Here is a 15623-nt window from a genome sequence, read left to right on the forward strand (position 1 = left end):
TGCTATCGAAACACGGCTGGAAAACGAGTTACAGCTATAACCGTCAAGCGAATGATTATTGGGCATAATCACACCAAGAATTGTTCAAATACCTGGCGCAGATGTTTCAGGCATTGCGACGGAGAAGTAATTCAACATAATCATTCGGACACTGGCCAACGGTGTCGAACTCTTGAACTTCGGTGTACGTGAAGACTGTGAACACTGTTTCGTTGAAAAATAAACCAAGGACAGAAAAGAATACTTCGTAAGTACTGAACCTGATTGATCGTAACACTTGCCACACATATGTTTTACTTCCGCGCTCTCTATGAGGTTTGACCATTATCATGACCTCTTCGAGAATAATTTCCGCCAGCTGGAAGAAGCCGCAGAGTTCATGAAAGGAATTCCCGAGAAGAACCAATAGAATGAAGGAATGCTGGTAGGAATTCCGAAAGGAATCCAAATGAGGGTGCCCGGGAGAAATCTCTGAAACAATCCCGGCAGAATTCCGTGAAGTAATCCCCAAAAGTTTGGGAGTAATCCTTGGAAAATTTCAAAAAGAGTCCTTTTGAATATCCTAGAGGAATCCCTGAAAAAAAATCCCATCCCGGGAGAGATCTCTGAAAGAATCACAAGAAAAGTTAATGTTGGATTGACGGGAGAAATTCCTGTGGAAATCCCGGAAGAAATACTTGAATAAATCTAGGATGGAATCCCGAGAGGTACCCCAGAAGGAGTCGCTTAAGAAAACTCAGAAGTAATCCCTGAAAGGATCCCCGATGGAATAATTTTAAGAATCTGGAGAGAAACGCCGAGGGAATGTTGGAAACATCCTGGAAGAATTCCCATATGTATTTCTATGGTGGCTCCAGGTGAACTCAGGAAGTGTCGAGTTTTGGTGATGGCGGCGCCTAGATCGGTAAAAGTGAGTGTGGTGAATGGTGTAGTAAAAGCTCCGACATTCCTGTCGTATTTTGAAGAGTAAAGTGACATTTACAGTGCGGAGAAGAGTGTAAAGTGACATTTAAAGAGAGTTGAGCCAAGTGAATCTAACAGTAAAATACAATGGCGATGTCTAATTCCTCATTCAAGTTCATTGAGAACAAGAATGGAAGCTGCCGCTTGTGCAACGAGCCGAACAGTAACCTGTCACACTCATCACAACACACCATGTTGTCTTTACTCTCTAAATGTTACTTTACACTCTTCTCCGCACTGTAAATGTCACTTTACTCTTCAAAATAAGACAGGAATGTCGGAGCTCTTATTAAACCATTCATCACACTCACTTTTGTCGATCTAGGCGCCGGCAACACCAAAACTCGACACTTCCTGTTTTCACTTTTTCCTCTCTGGAGCCACCATACCACAATTCCCAAATTAGTTTTTGGAGGAATATCTGAAATAAAATCAGAAGATATCCCGGGAAAAACCAACGAAAAAATCTCAAAGGAACTCCGCAAGGATATCGCGAGAGAATTCTTAAAATGAACCAAAGGAGGAATATCTATAGGAAATCTTGGAAAAATTTATGAAGGTGTGCAATCTTGGAGTTTCTTGACACTGCTAATTTAATGATTTTCTTTGGTAGATCGAGGTCTTGAAATAAGTCTATGCTGCTACTGAAGGAAAAAAAACGTCTTTTTAGAAAACGATAGAGAAAAGAAACAGTCTACTAAATATATTGATTTATAGCGATATGTTTTCAAACATTCTTACGCGAGGTAGTGGAGTACACTCAGGGAATTCATTTTTTGCAATTCAATTTAATAACTTTCCAAATTGTGACATAAATCAATTCTCAACAGAAAGAATCCCGGGAAGAGTTCCTGAAGGAATTCCTGAAGAAAGCCCGCGTGAAATCCGCGGAATTCCAGATGAAAATTTCAGAAAAATCCTGGAGCAATCCCTGACGCAGTCCTGGGAATAATCTCGGAAGAAATTCTAACAGAAATTCTGGAAGTCTCCTTGAGTAACCCCTGAAGGAATTTTAGGAGAAATCGCTAAAGGACCGATAAATAAATCCAGAAAGAATCCTGTGAGAAATCGATGAAGTGGTTCCGGGAAAAAAATGTCGAAAGAAAGCCAGAGAAGAAATCTCTGAAGAATTACTTAAGAATCCAGGGGGAACTTCTGATGGAATCCTGCACGAAAAAGTCTCAAAAGAAATCATATATGAAACCAATGAAGAAATAATTGAAGTAAACCCTGAATGTATCCAGGAGAAATTCGTAAATAATTCTCGGGAGGAATACCTGTAATAATGACGAAAGGAGTCTCGTGAGAAATCCCTTGGGGCCTGTCCATAAACTACGTAGACTCTTAGAAAATATTGTATGGACAAAAGTCTACGAGGGGGAGGGAGGGTCTGAGATGGCTAAGAATGAGTCTGCGTAGTTTATGGATAGCGCCTTAAGGAATCATTGGTAGGAATCTGCAAATAGTATTTCTCTATGAATCTTGCGAGGAATTCCTATAACTCCTATGTCAATAAAGGATTTCTGAGAAGAATTCTTAAAAGAAGCCCGGAATAAATCTCTAAAGAAATCTTGCGAGAAATCTCAAAAAAAAAATCCCGGGAGGAATCAAAGAAGAATTCCCGGGGGGAATCAATAAACGAATCCTGGGTGGATTTTTTTTTTGAATTCTATGGGAAATATTCCTGCACAAAATCCCATGAGGAATCAATTATAGAATCGTGGAAGTAATTTCCAACAAATTTACAGGAATTGATTGATTGATTTGTCTTTATTAAAGAGACTTTCAGCCCTTGGCTGCTTTGTCTCTGGTTTTATTGGAAAACAAAAAAACTGGCGAAACCCTTGACAAAATCCTGTAGGAGTCACTGAAGGAATCGCAGAATTCTCTAAAGAAATCCCAGGAGGAATACCTGCAGCAATCCCGACGAGACTCCCAGAACGAATCCTGGGTCTAATTATTGGAAAAAATCCTTAGAAGAATACTTGAACGAATCCCATGAAGAACCCTGAGAGGATTTCCAGGAGAAATCATAGTATACAAATTTCTACTGGATCCTAGACGAACTACAAGATAAACCCTGGTAGAAATCCTGGAGTCAACTTCTCTGCACAAAGTGATGTCTTATACGTCTTATACGAATGAGCTCACGTCAACAACAGCCATCTCTGTGGTGATTCCTTTCCGGATCAATGCTCGGAATTACACAGGGGGTTAGACGCAAAGGAAGACTGGACCGTCTGCCAGATGACGATTGCGACTTATTAGAGAAAAGATTGGACCCTCTACTAGTGGAAGATCGGGACATCTTCCAGAGGCGTCTTCCAGCAGAAGATTGGGACCTCTTCGGAAGAAAGGTTCCAGACAAAAGAACCCTGTTCAAGAGAAGTTTCACGAAGTAGGAATTTCCTCCAAAGGGAGGATAGACCTTCTTTCAAAGGAAGTCTGCATGTATGTCCAATGTCCATGGACGCTCTGCCCGATGAAGATTGCAACTTTTTTGAGATGAGACTGGACTTTCTTCTAGAGGAAGATCGAAACCTCTTCCAGAGGAAGATTGAGACCTCTTCCAGAAAAAGATTGGGAACATTTCATGAGGAAGTTGGACCTTCTTCCAGACAAATGTGGACCCTATTCTAGAGGACCCTCTCTCGGTTTGTTTTATTTTGTTGCTGATTTACCGTGCGCACTAAGCTAAGATGGTTACGTACTCCTAAAAGACCATATTCGTAGCTGCTATACACCTTTACAGTATTTACAGCTGCTTATTTACATGCATACAAATTCTTAAAACAGACGTTGTCCAAACCAAGTTCCGTTCTAACATCCAATCTTCCGTCCATCCATAGGTAAAAACCACCAAAACGGTGTCAATCAACCACATCCTCTGCAGTAACCTGACGCACTTTGCCTGCCTGGTGCAGTGTCTGCTCAGCTGCCAGGACGTAACCCACGTTGACTACCCGCTACCCCTAGAAGATCGCGGTTCCAAGCTCCGGGTGGACATCGTGTCCGACGGAGGAGCCACCTGGATCAAGGTCATTGCCCGCAATCCCAAATCCCTGAACGATGCCGTCCACGGCCGCACTAGCTACGGATCCAAAAGCATTCTGGAGCAAGCAGCCGAGTACGTAGAAGCAGCCGAAGCCAACCCACACATGTTCAAACCGCCACGAGTGATCTTCCGTTTCCTGAGCAAAATCGACGACGAGCTGGTCTTTGAACTCGAACAAATCGGCATCACCGTTCTGGTTCTGCAAACTTCCCAACCGGTCCCTCAAGCGGAACTCTTCACCGTCACCAAGCTGAACCTGGACATCACCACCCTGATAGCATACGTGAGCGCAATGACCAACGGGTCCGCCAACTGGGAATACAACGAACCCCTGCTGACGGAACAGGCCCGCTGGGAACGAGAGAAGCCCATCAAGCCCGTCCTCGACCAGCTGTTCCACGGGAAGGAACTGATCTGCTGCGAAACGGCTGTATCGTCCTTCAACGAAATTCTTTCGATCCTGGGCGGACCTAAAGAAAAATCACGATCCGAAGAGCTATTCCGGAGGGTGACTATCCTGCCGGATGTTCCCTTTCCTGACGAGATGCGGAACATTCGGGTCGGCGGGAAGATCAAACCGCGAAGTTTGCAGATCTTTGCCTTCGGTTTGCGCCACGAAGCCATTACGGTTACTTCCAATGAGGGATTTGTGCGGGCGGCCCGGATGCAGGGACTGGAAGTGCCGGTCTACGTGCACGATGCGCGGGCGCTGACCGAGGAAAAGGAACAGGGTGCCCGACTGTTGGAGGAATGACGGATGGAAGCAGAGGAACAGCGCGATTGAAAATTTGGTTTGGAACAAGATTTGGAAATTGTAAAAATGTGATTTTGTAAAAAGTATATACAAAATGTGTTCATTTTGATTCGGTTAGAATATAAGTTGACGATCAACAAAAATAAAAACTTAAGTTTACCTTCTGTTATTTATAGTTGTAGTATACATATATCCAAATTAGCATCCTAGTCAACACACGATCAAGCACACGATCGCATATGATGTTGAATAGGATGCTAAAGTGGAGGCGATATACGTACACTTTACGCACGCGACGCTTAAATGGGAATATGTACGCATATGGCCTCCACTTTAGCATCCAATTGATTGATGCACCAAACGGTAAGAAGAAGAATTTTGACATCCAAGCGGTGTGCCGTTTACATCCATCGACCAGTCAGCGACGAGGATCTAATCGACGGCACACCGCTTGGATGTCAAAACTTCTTCTTCTTTTCGCTTGGTGCATCAATCAATTCTACATCATATACGACTTCGTGTTAGCTGGGATGTAATCGAAATGGCGATCATCTCATTCTGGTGACTAAATCTGGGTTGCAAAGCGAAGGTAACACAGTTGCGGCAAACATATGCATCGATAGCATAACCAGTTCCTTGATCATTATACTCGCGACGCTAAGAGACACGGACACGCGACGCGAGATACGATCAATGCTCGACACTAGAATACAAAAGACCAGCATATGCAACGTCCAGGCCCAGTGGAACAGCCGTCAGCCGATAACTTTTCCTGACAGCTTTATCGTGAATGGGACTAGGGTTTCGTTCAAATATTACGAAACGCTAAGGGGGGAGGGAGGGGGTCTATAGCGCTGCGTTATGCGTCATACAACAATTCAAAATTTCCCATACAAAATTTGTTACGTGGGGGAGGGAGGGGGTCTAAAATGGTAATATTTTGTGTTACGTAATATTCAAATGAGCCCTAGCGCTCCTCAGCACGATGCGACTGAATGCTTTCGTGACACTAGCCGTTTGAGCACAAAGCCGTTTTGCCGATTATATTTTTGTGAAATTACTTTATTCACTAATTCATCATAGGTTTCAAGTGATACGTCTGTTTGTCTGTGTAATTGTCAATATTGTTGTCGTCTGGGGCTGGTTGTACGACTGATACCTGAACTAGATTTTAATTTTAATTATTGCTGACTGCACCCCAAATTGGACTGTCGCAATAGTGTGCACACACCTTCAAAGCGAGGGGGACGACTCTTCCCGATATCCTAGATTTTTGGCCAAAACCTACAAGGAATCACATATTTCTCATCATTTCAACAAAACTGAAGAAATTAATAGAAAATCGATCAAAATCAACCATATCCGAAATATCCGATAAAATCGATTATAATGTTGGCTCATCCCCATAAAATCGAACAAAATCGATGCACATCCCTGAACAAAAATGTCAAATTTTCTCGATTTTGTTTTGTTCTCTCTTTTCTTTCGGATGGAGCTTGTTTATAAACAACAGCTGATCACGGATGTGACTGTTGTTTACATAATCTACGCATTATTTTAATCCTCAGAATGATATTATCTTGCAAATACGTCTTCTCAATAACAACATTTCCCATATTTCCGAGGTGATTCGTTGTTGAATTCGGTAATTTCAGCAATTCCAACTGCTGATCGACCAGCTGATGGCCGACGCATCAGCCGACGCTGCTGATAGAGGCTTGCATCGAAAACATAACCTCACCGAATTTTCATACGATTTGTAAACATTGCCCTCAAATTTTTTTTGAGGGCAAGGACGGCTTTATGGACCGACGCCGAAGGAAAGAAAGAGAAGGAGACAGTGATGACGTCAGCGTGCAAGCGCTCATTGTTTACCTGGAAGAGTTGTCAAAATTTTCGACGTGGCGTCGCGACGTCGTGACATTTTAAGAGATGTTAGCCGTTTTCAGCGTCAATTTTCGCCGATTTTCGAACGATTTTTTTTCATTTTATTCGATTTTTCAGATATGTTCCATTTTTACCATTTTGCTGAAAATAAATAGTATAAAATCGATTATAACTTGGAAAATGGCAGAAAATGAGAAAAATTCGAGAAAATCGAACCGATATTCGGTATAATGAACACAATAATGAATAATTCAGAAAATCAAAGAAAATTACGGCTTATCGCACGGAAATTGAAGCAAATTGATTACTGTCGACCCCCTCGGGATGAACAGTTGTTATCGGCGAGATGACGTTATCGAATGGCCTCGAGAATCCCCCCGGGATGGCAGGTGCCACGGTGTTCGGTGATATGATGTTATCGAATGGCTCGAATTTCGTAGTGACTGCTACCCCTGGTTCTGCTGGCGCGATAATGCCACCGATCTGCGACGTGGCTCCAGTGGGAACTACGTTCCCAGTATTGGCAGCCACACTCACTTGATGGTTGTCGATCCAACGCTGAACATTGGCGGAAGCTGCGGTGGACTTGTTACCGCTCACCCCACTTGCTCTTGAACTCCGACCTTCGTCTTCCAGCTGCGCTTGAAGCAGCTTGAACCTTCGATCGAGGAACTCCTCTTCCAAACGAAACCGATCTGCATTTGCCTTCTCTCGTAATTTCTTTTCCTCCTCCAAGCGTTGCATTTCTAGCCGAAGCCGAGCCTCTCGTGTGCTAGCCGTCGTCGACGTCGTTCTTACCGATGAGGCTGACCGGGAAGGGGGCCGACATAGTGCACATTGGTAGCTCCGATCTTCCCCTTCTATACTATCACCGACACCAGCGCAGGTAAAATGGTACCATCGGCTGCAGCCGTCACACTGTACCATCTTCGGCTCTGCGGTGTTTGGCCGGTTACAGGCAATGCACTGAGCGTCAACTGGCGGCTCTGATTGCATCTTACCTGTTTATCGAGGTTATTACGATAAGATATCAAATCTTAAAGTTTGTTGATACCCGGAGCGGACGAAGTTTTCGGACCTCTTTTAGTCAAACCCGTACTTATTTTTCTGGGTTAGCTTTAAGCTGAAATCGTTTTATTTTGTTAATTTTTGTATGTGTTTTACAATATTAGGTTACTTACATTTGATAGTCCTGCATATACAATTCATCCGTTCTTTGTGTATCAATAGTGTATTCCAATATTTGTTTGTGCTATAGTTTTAAGGTGTTAGAATAACAAATTTATTTAGGAAACAATTTAGATCATAATTTAGAATACTTACAAATTAATTCACCCAAAGTAGATAGTAACAAATTTAGGAATTTAAGAAATTTATTTGGAACAAATCAACTAGCTGTTCGTGATTTAGCACTTTTCGTGTTTGCTTTTAATGACAATTAAGAGTGACGTTTCTCCCTTTCGTAGCCCCCTATCGTTGTCACCGACAATTATAGCGGGCGGGCGGTGCGAACGCGCTGGTCCGGGTTGCCAACAGTTATTTTCATAGCAGTTTACTGGTTTCTCAGATTTACTTTTACAGTTTAGACTCAGTAAAAATTATTACCGAGGAGGAATTTGGGATTTCAGTGTATAAGTGCAAAAAAGTTCGATTTAATTTGCATCTTGTCACTTTAATTGGGTTCTTTAAGGGTATCCGGATTATTTCATAATCGGATTCTTTGACCAAAAATTAGTCGAAATCCAAAATTTCATAATTTTGGGAGTCCGGGAACTATTGTTAAAATGCATTTAAAGTTTGTATGGGGAAATTTTTTTGTTCGGGTCGAACTGTCACTTTATCGATTGAACTGTCATTCTATCCACGAAAATTAAAACTGTTTTGTTAATTTAATCATCAAAACAAAGGCATTAAAATCCAATAAAATCACGTTATACTCAGAAAAATGAGCTCTTTCGATTAGGCTATAGAAAATAGCAATATTTTATTCACTAAACAACCCAATTTGCAGAAGAGAGAGTCGATGAAGAGAACTCTCTCATGTTACTTTCGCCCTTATTTATTAGGGCTATTCCCATTACGCCGGGCCGGGACCGTGCCGGGCCCCGGCCGTGCCCCGGTCATCGATTTCTTACATGCGATTACTATGGCGTGGTTCACATCACACCGTGCCGAGGCTCGGTCGGGCCCCGGCCGGGTAAGTGAGAAGCACGCCATAGATATCGTTAGAAAGAAATCGATGATCGGGGTACGGTCGGGGCCCGGCACGGTCCCGGCCCGCTGAAGTGAGAAGATCGCTTTAAACTCAATCTAGACTTAATCAAGCTTCTTTTTACACAGTGGTTATTAACTGAGACGAGACTCGCGAAGAGGAAAAAAAGCAACGTCAAGTGCAGCCCAACTGAGCTGTCAGTTGTAGCCCGTTTCATTACGTTACCTAGAACGAGGAAAGTATTGCTATCCGAGATAAATTCTGAAGCCAAAATTCACTCCGAACAGCATTTTCTTCTCCTGTACTGTCAAAAATAAATTGAAAACAAAATATTCCAATGATTACTTTGCTTGGCGATTGTTGGCGATGCAAAATTTCACCTCAACATGATTTTGTGCGTGAATGGGATTCAGCCACACTGCATGTGAGGTGATGCGGTCACGTACGTGTTTGAACCACCAGCCCAAAACATAATGTCAACACAGATAGGAAGAAGAAAAAAATAACAAAGTGGAGAAAAAGAAGACCGTCTTCGCGAGTCTCGTCTCAGGTTATTAATAAATACAAATCCATTGAAACGAGGGCAATGCTTTCGTTCAGTGCATGATTACACCGCTCCGGGGCGCTACGCCGTAGGTAGGCGTTACTCCGGCCAGGTAGGCGTAAATGAACAAGCAAAATTTGACAGACACCTCCACCGCCGCCGCCGTCGGCGAAAGATGAAGCTCCCGAGTGAAAACAGCCGCAGAAAAGAAAAGAAGAACGAAATTTAATGCGTGCGCGGTCGTCGATCGCGTTCGATTTATCGAAAAAATCAGGATTTTAGCCATCGAAACCGGGAAAAAAGTGTCCAGAAGTGAACCGCGGGAAGTGCTTGCGTTGGTGGGTGTGAAATTTTCGCGATTTGATAGGTGGTTTACCAAGGAAATCGTCGGTTTTTAGTGACGCGTTTTGTCCCAGCTAGGGTCTAGCAGTGAACTGCGAAAGTGGACATCGAGGAGCTTCTCCGTGTTAATTCGTGTTTAATCTGAGTTATGCTGTGAGGAAAACGCCGGCGACCCGGTCGGTTAGATTGCGCGGGGGTTCCAGGGTGTTTCGGCAGAACGGTCACGTTGTTTGATAGGCTTTTGTTTCTTTGATAGCGAGTTTTTGTTTTTATTTTTTTCTGAGTAGCGCTTTGCCGCTAGTGGGAAAATGGTAAGTATTCAGTATTCAGTATTCAGTATTTATTCAGTTTAACGTTAGCCTATAGTTATAAACTTTTCATTAGGTCAAGGAAACATACATTATAGATTAATAGACGATGCTTTGCATGTTTTCCGGGCCGGAACGGTTCCCTAACTGTGAGTTTTGATTATTTTCAGGACGTACAACAATTGGAACTGCTGTGCAAGCAGTTTTACGAATCACAGGATGCCCAAGCGCGAGCCGAAGCCGAGAAGGCGCTCTACCTGTTCCAGGAGGATCCGGATGCGTTGCCAAAATGTCAACAACTACTGGACCGGAGCAATTCGTCCTATTCTCAGTTGTTGGCCGCTACCACGCTGACCAAGCTGGTTTCGAAGAACATTCAGGCGCTGAGTCTGCAGCAGCGGGTAGACATCCGGAACTACATTCTGAACTATTTGGCCACTCATCCGAATCTGCAGCCGTTTGTGATCCAGGCCCTGATTGCGCTACTGGTGAAGATCACAAAACTGTGCTGGGTGGATTTATACGAAGATGAGTACATCTTCCGGAACATTGTCCAGGACGTGAAAGAATTCCTGGGAGGATCCGTAGAACACTGTATGATTGGGGTACAAATTCTGTCCCAGCTGACGGTGGAAATGAACCAGCTGGCGGAGACGGCCTGCAATTTGACCTTCACCAAACACCGGAAGATTGCCTGCCTGTACAGGGACTCCCAGCTGTACGATATCTTCATTTTGTCCTGCACGTTGCTCAGCCAGGCCAAGGACAATTGCTGCCAGAAGCCGAACTATTTGGATGAAGCCCAACACGGACTGTTCACGCATTTGCTCAATCTGGCCCGAAACTGTCTCAGTTTCGATTTTGTCGGAACTTCTGCAGACGAATCCGCCGACGACATGTCCACGGTACACATCCCCACCAACTGGCGTCCTGCCTTTCTTGAGTCCGATTCCGTGAAGCTGTTCTTCGATCTGTATCATGTCCTCCCGGCACGACTCTCCTGCCTCGCTCTGTCCTGCCTGGTTCAAATCACCTCCATTCGGCGGTCCATCTTCAACAACACCGAGCGCATCAAATTCCTGGCCAAACTTGTGAAAGGCGCCACGGACATCCTAAAAACGTCCCACGGCCTCAGCGATCCGGAAAATTATCACGAGTTCTGCCGCCTCCTAGCGCGCCTCAAATCCAACTTCCAGCTTGGCGAGCTGGTTACCGTCGAAAACTACGCCGAAGCCATCCAGCTGATCGCCAAATTCACCGTTCAATCGCTTCAAATGTGGCAATTTGCACCCAACAGCATCCACTACCTTTTGTCCCTGTGGCAGCGCCTGATCGCTTCCCTCCCGTACGTCAAATCCTCCGAACCGCACTACCTGGACACCTACACCCCGGAAGTCACGAAGGCCTACGTCACCTCGAAGCTGGAATCGGTCCCCGTAATCCTCCGGGAATCCCTCGAGGACCCTCTAGACGACACCGGCATGGTCCAGCAGCAGCTCGAGCAATTCTCCACCATCGGTCGCTGTGAGTACGAAAAGACCTGCGCCCTCCTCATTCAACTGTTCGACCAAACGGCTGGCCGCTACCAGGAAATCCTGTCCTGCCCTCCGACCACCGCCAACCATCTGGACGTCCGGATCTGTGAGGGTCAGCTGACCTGGCTGGTGTACATCATCGGGGCGGCCATTAGCGGACGGATCTCCTACTCCCACGACGATCATGACCTTCTCGACGGGGACATGATCATCCGGGTACTCCAGCTGATGACGATCACCGACTCGCGCCTCCCCCAATGTGGCTGCGAAAAGCTAGAGTTTGCCATCATGTGCTTCCTGGAGCAAGTCCGCAAGGTGTACATCAACGAGCACCTGCAGAAGCTGAAAATGTTCAAACGGCTGAGCGAGGTCCTTGGGGTCAACGATGAGACCACGCTCCTGACGGTGATCAGCAGGAAGATTATTACCAATCTGAAGTACTTTGGCCACTCGGAGCAGATCATACGGAAAACGCTGACGCTGCTGAACGATTTGACGCTGACGTTCAGCTCGATTCGGCGGCTGATCAAGCTGGACGAGATACAGTTTATGCTGAACAATCACACGGTAAGTGTTGGGAGAACTTTTAGAAAACTATTTAGGAATATAAAATTATGTTGGCAGTTCCTAATGCCCCTATAGGAAGGTCTCAAATGTTCCCCAAGATAAAACAAGTTTTTCACCGGAAGCTTAAATTAAAATACGTTTTCCTCAATATTTTCTAACATCAATTAAATTACAACACACCCGGTCTTGGACCTAACGATTCCAGTCTCCCTGGACGATGAGTGCTCTTAAGATCTCTTCAACCGCAAACAGACATCTGTTTTTATATTTGAACTTGTCTGGACGACTGGCTAAGACTACTGGTTGGTCCGTCTTGCCACCGTTGTTTTCTGTTTGAAGGGGTCGTTATTTTTCACTTAGTCGTTCAATGTTTGGTGGTTACATTTCTTAGATGTTGGGGTGGTTTCTTTTCGAGAACCGCTGCACTATTTGTTTCAGTTCTTCTTCGCATTTTTCTTGTAGGATGTCTTCTCTGGTAATTTCACGTAGTTAAACACTGGGGAGTCAGCTCTGTCTCGGTTGTATCTTGGGCAGTCTATTAGATATGTCTTAAGTCTTCACCATTCACACTGGTCGGTATCTTCCTATCCCCACTTTAACTTCTGAACTTTGGTCAGACACTGTCCAGATTTGACCCTGTTCAGGACTTTGGTGTTATCTGAGTTGAGCGCCAGATCTTTGCTACATATTTTCTTGTTAGGTTGGTTTTGTATTCGGTAGTGCCCCTTCGTTTTTTCGTTCGATTGTTCTTGGTAATTCTTTGTCCAGTTCCAGTCGTCCCACAGCTCACGGCTACTTAGGATGAAAGCGTCGTGCATAGTGGCACCATTTTTAAGTGAAAATATGCATTTAAATACACTATGACGATCCGGGGCAAAAAGGACACTTCTATCCGGGGCAAAAGTAGAAAATTAACTGTTAAGTAGCGATTAATGTGATCTTCGTGGATTGCATATCACTTTTATTCTCAATCTTTTTTGCCATCTTATCTGCCCTGACAGCCGATCCGTGATGCGCTGTCATACAGACAGTTGTGTCGACTGGCAAGGTCGGTATTCTTAAGGTGGTATCGACGCCGAGGGGCTTTGGCGACAGTCCCCCCAGTTTGGGAACTCTATCTCTAAGTTCGCTAACTCCTCTTTGCCTTTGACGTCAAGAATCGTAACGTTTACAGCTGGCCTCTCGTAGACTCCCTTCAGGGTTTGTCTTATTACTTTACGTACCTGCCCGTCCCGATTGACTGCACCCATGACGCGCCCCTCTGGCCAGCAGCTTCTAGGGTGTTCCGGATCGACGATCAGCACGATGTCATCTTCCTTGATAGGCGCGAACCCCTGGTGCCATTTGGTGCGCCATATTATTTCCGGCATATACTCACGTAGCCATCTCTCCCAGAAATGGTTGGCGAGTAGGTACTTGGGATTGGTTCCAGCCACGTCTCAACGCAATCGAATCATTCTCCAGTAACGACCAAGGTTTGGACCAATCGGCGCTTCCTAATACATAGCCAGTGATTTGGTGTAAGCGCAGGAGCTGCTTCGTCTTCGATGGGCACGTGTGTCCGTGGCCGAGTATTAAGAATACCTTCAACTTCTATCAACAACGCGTTCCGCAATTCCTCGTCATTTGGCCGGGGAGACAGTTTGAATTCCGACAAGATTCGCTTAACGCACTGAACCAGCCTTTCCCAGCTTCCCCCATGTGAGGGACGGCCGGTGGGTTGAAACTCCATGATGTATTGGAACTGACAAACTCTTGTGCCATCTTGTTTTGGTCTACAGCCTACAAAGTCTGCTTCAGTTCGCGCTCAGGACCAATAAAATTGGTTCCTCTGTCGGTGAAAAATACAGCTGGACTTTTACGCCGGGCAATGACACTCTGAGGTACCGGCCAGAGTGGACGCGTCAAGCAACGCGACGCGGTTTTCCCATACGGCACTGCACTGTGTTGATTTTGTATAGGATTTTAAAGTTTCTTGGCCTTGTTGTTTACAAAATTTCCGTAGGAGTGAAAGAGAAGGAGAGAAATTCATGCAGTGCCCTATACAATTTGACAGCTCCTTATTATTGATTGTTATTCCTTTGCGTGCAAATTTCCGCGCCGTGCCGTCCCAAATTCCGGCCCAAAACTCTGGCCGGTACCTGATCGGATTTTGGCGTAAACGCGGCGCAGTCGCCTTATGCAAAACTTCGGGCGCACTTCGTTTATCACGTTTATCACCGACTCATGATTTTGATGGTGAAACTTGTCACGGTAACTACGAGATGCGTTACCCGATGATCCCGATGTAAAATAAAGGGATTAATAGTGTCTGGTAATAGGTATTCACACGCTGCGTTTCTACTTGCTATGCGCAGCAAACCTTGTCCGTCGATGAAGGAGCTCAGCTTGTATAGCTGGGGATCGCTATTTTGCTATCGTTTCGATGGAGAACAGCAAACTCTTCTGGGAAACTGTCTTGTTGCGCTGCCCAAAAGCGGAAGGTTTCTGCGTTGCGCATTTCCTTTTTTGTGATACCGTACGTTAGCCGAGGAAACCGTTTCGGCTGAGCGTTCGCGATGAAACGGAAAATATGTGCCGTCGTACGTATCAGCTTTCTCCAGTCACGAATCTCTCTATCGGGAGCTCCAACTTTGCCATTTCGGTGGCGTGCAACTTTTCCGTGGTCTCTTCAAGCTTGATGGGAACAGAAGGCCATTTTTCTTCTCGTTGCCAAAAGAATTCAGGTCTTTTGTACCATCTGCTTTCAGCTGTAAACGAAGGACGTCTCTGCCATTTGGTTCCTTCACAGCAACGTTCCATTTCGTTGGAATCCATTTCCAGTCAGCAACGCTTGTTAGATCCAAGATCTCACTACCTAACACGGGCAGTCACAAATTGACTATATCTACGTTGATGTGCGCGTATCCACGAGAGCGCGTTCCTGGAATCTGACCAGAAGACATATTGAGAGATTGTAAGGTCCAATCTCTGGATAATGAAATGCGCAAGCCTTGCGCCAATGTGGGCCGCTTGGAGTTTTAATCTAGGAATAGTCAGGTATTTAAGAAGCGCTACGCGGGTTTTCGCTGTAACTAACGAGCACTCAACAGTCCCTGATTCCACAAAACGGAGATACCCAACGGCGGCCATGCTGTTTTCATCGGCGTCAACAAAGGTATGTAATTGGATTTCCGTATTTTCACCTGCTGACGGTTGAAGGCGATAGCAGCGTGGAATTTGGAGACACCCGATTTCCGGAAGAAGCTACAACCACATCTGCCACTTTTTGAAACACTCTCGTCCAGGGATGATAAATGTACTGGAAAAAACGGTTACCGACTGTACATTTGACATTTTTCCACACGAACATCACAAGCCCAGCCAAACTCAAACTGTTCGAAAAATAAATGTCATAACATTTTTTTTCCTGCAGCCTTCTTCCTCGAAACGGTTTTCAAGCGCGAGAGCGCCAGT

General features: G+C 45.0%; 4 protein-coding genes across 10 annotated transcripts in view; all 4 read left to right on the forward strand.

Moving 5' to 3' along the window:
- LOC115259784 (SKI family transcriptional corepressor 2-like) overlaps positions 1-15623 on the forward strand; it is an 833559-nt gene that overhangs the window by 16926 nt on the left and 801010 nt on the right. The gene's annotated exons all lie outside the window — the stretch shown is intronic.
- Positions 1094-4772, forward strand: LOC134291412 (UPF0415 protein C7orf25 homolog). The gene is made up of 2 exons (XM_062859134.1): positions 1094-1126; positions 3813-4772. Exons 1-2 carry the CDS (start codon positions 1094-1096, stop codon positions 4770-4772), a joined length of 993 nt encoding a protein of 330 aa, XP_062715118.1.
- LOC109411859 (UPF0415 protein C7orf25 homolog) lies at positions 3811-4941 on the forward strand (the record flags this gene model as incomplete). The annotated part of the gene is given in 1 exon segment (XM_029860285.2): positions 3811-4941. A coding segment is annotated over 1 exon segment (962 nt), but the record flags the coding sequence as incomplete, so codon positions are not given.
- The window catches only part of LOC109411857 (exportin-7), a 40850-nt gene continuing 34801 nt past the window's right edge, over positions 9575-15623 (forward strand). For 2 of the 3 annotated variants that reach the window (XR_009996464.1, XM_062846560.1), the window contains exons 1-2: positions 9575-10068; positions 10236-12167. Coding sequence is in view for 2 of the 3 variants with exons in the window: in XM_062846560.1 (XP_062702544.1) it covers positions 10066-10068; positions 10236-12167 (1935 nt within the window). In the remaining variant the exon portion in view is untranslated. The remainder of the gene's footprint in view (positions 10069-10235; positions 12168-15623) is intronic. The other variant, XM_062846561.1, reaches the window with a different exon arrangement.

Source organism: Aedes albopictus, chromosome 1 (assembly GCF_035046485.1).
Source record: "Aedes albopictus strain Foshan chromosome 1, AalbF5, whole genome shotgun sequence".
NCBI classification, from domain to species: Eukaryota; Metazoa; Arthropoda; class Insecta; order Diptera; family Culicidae; genus Aedes; species Aedes albopictus.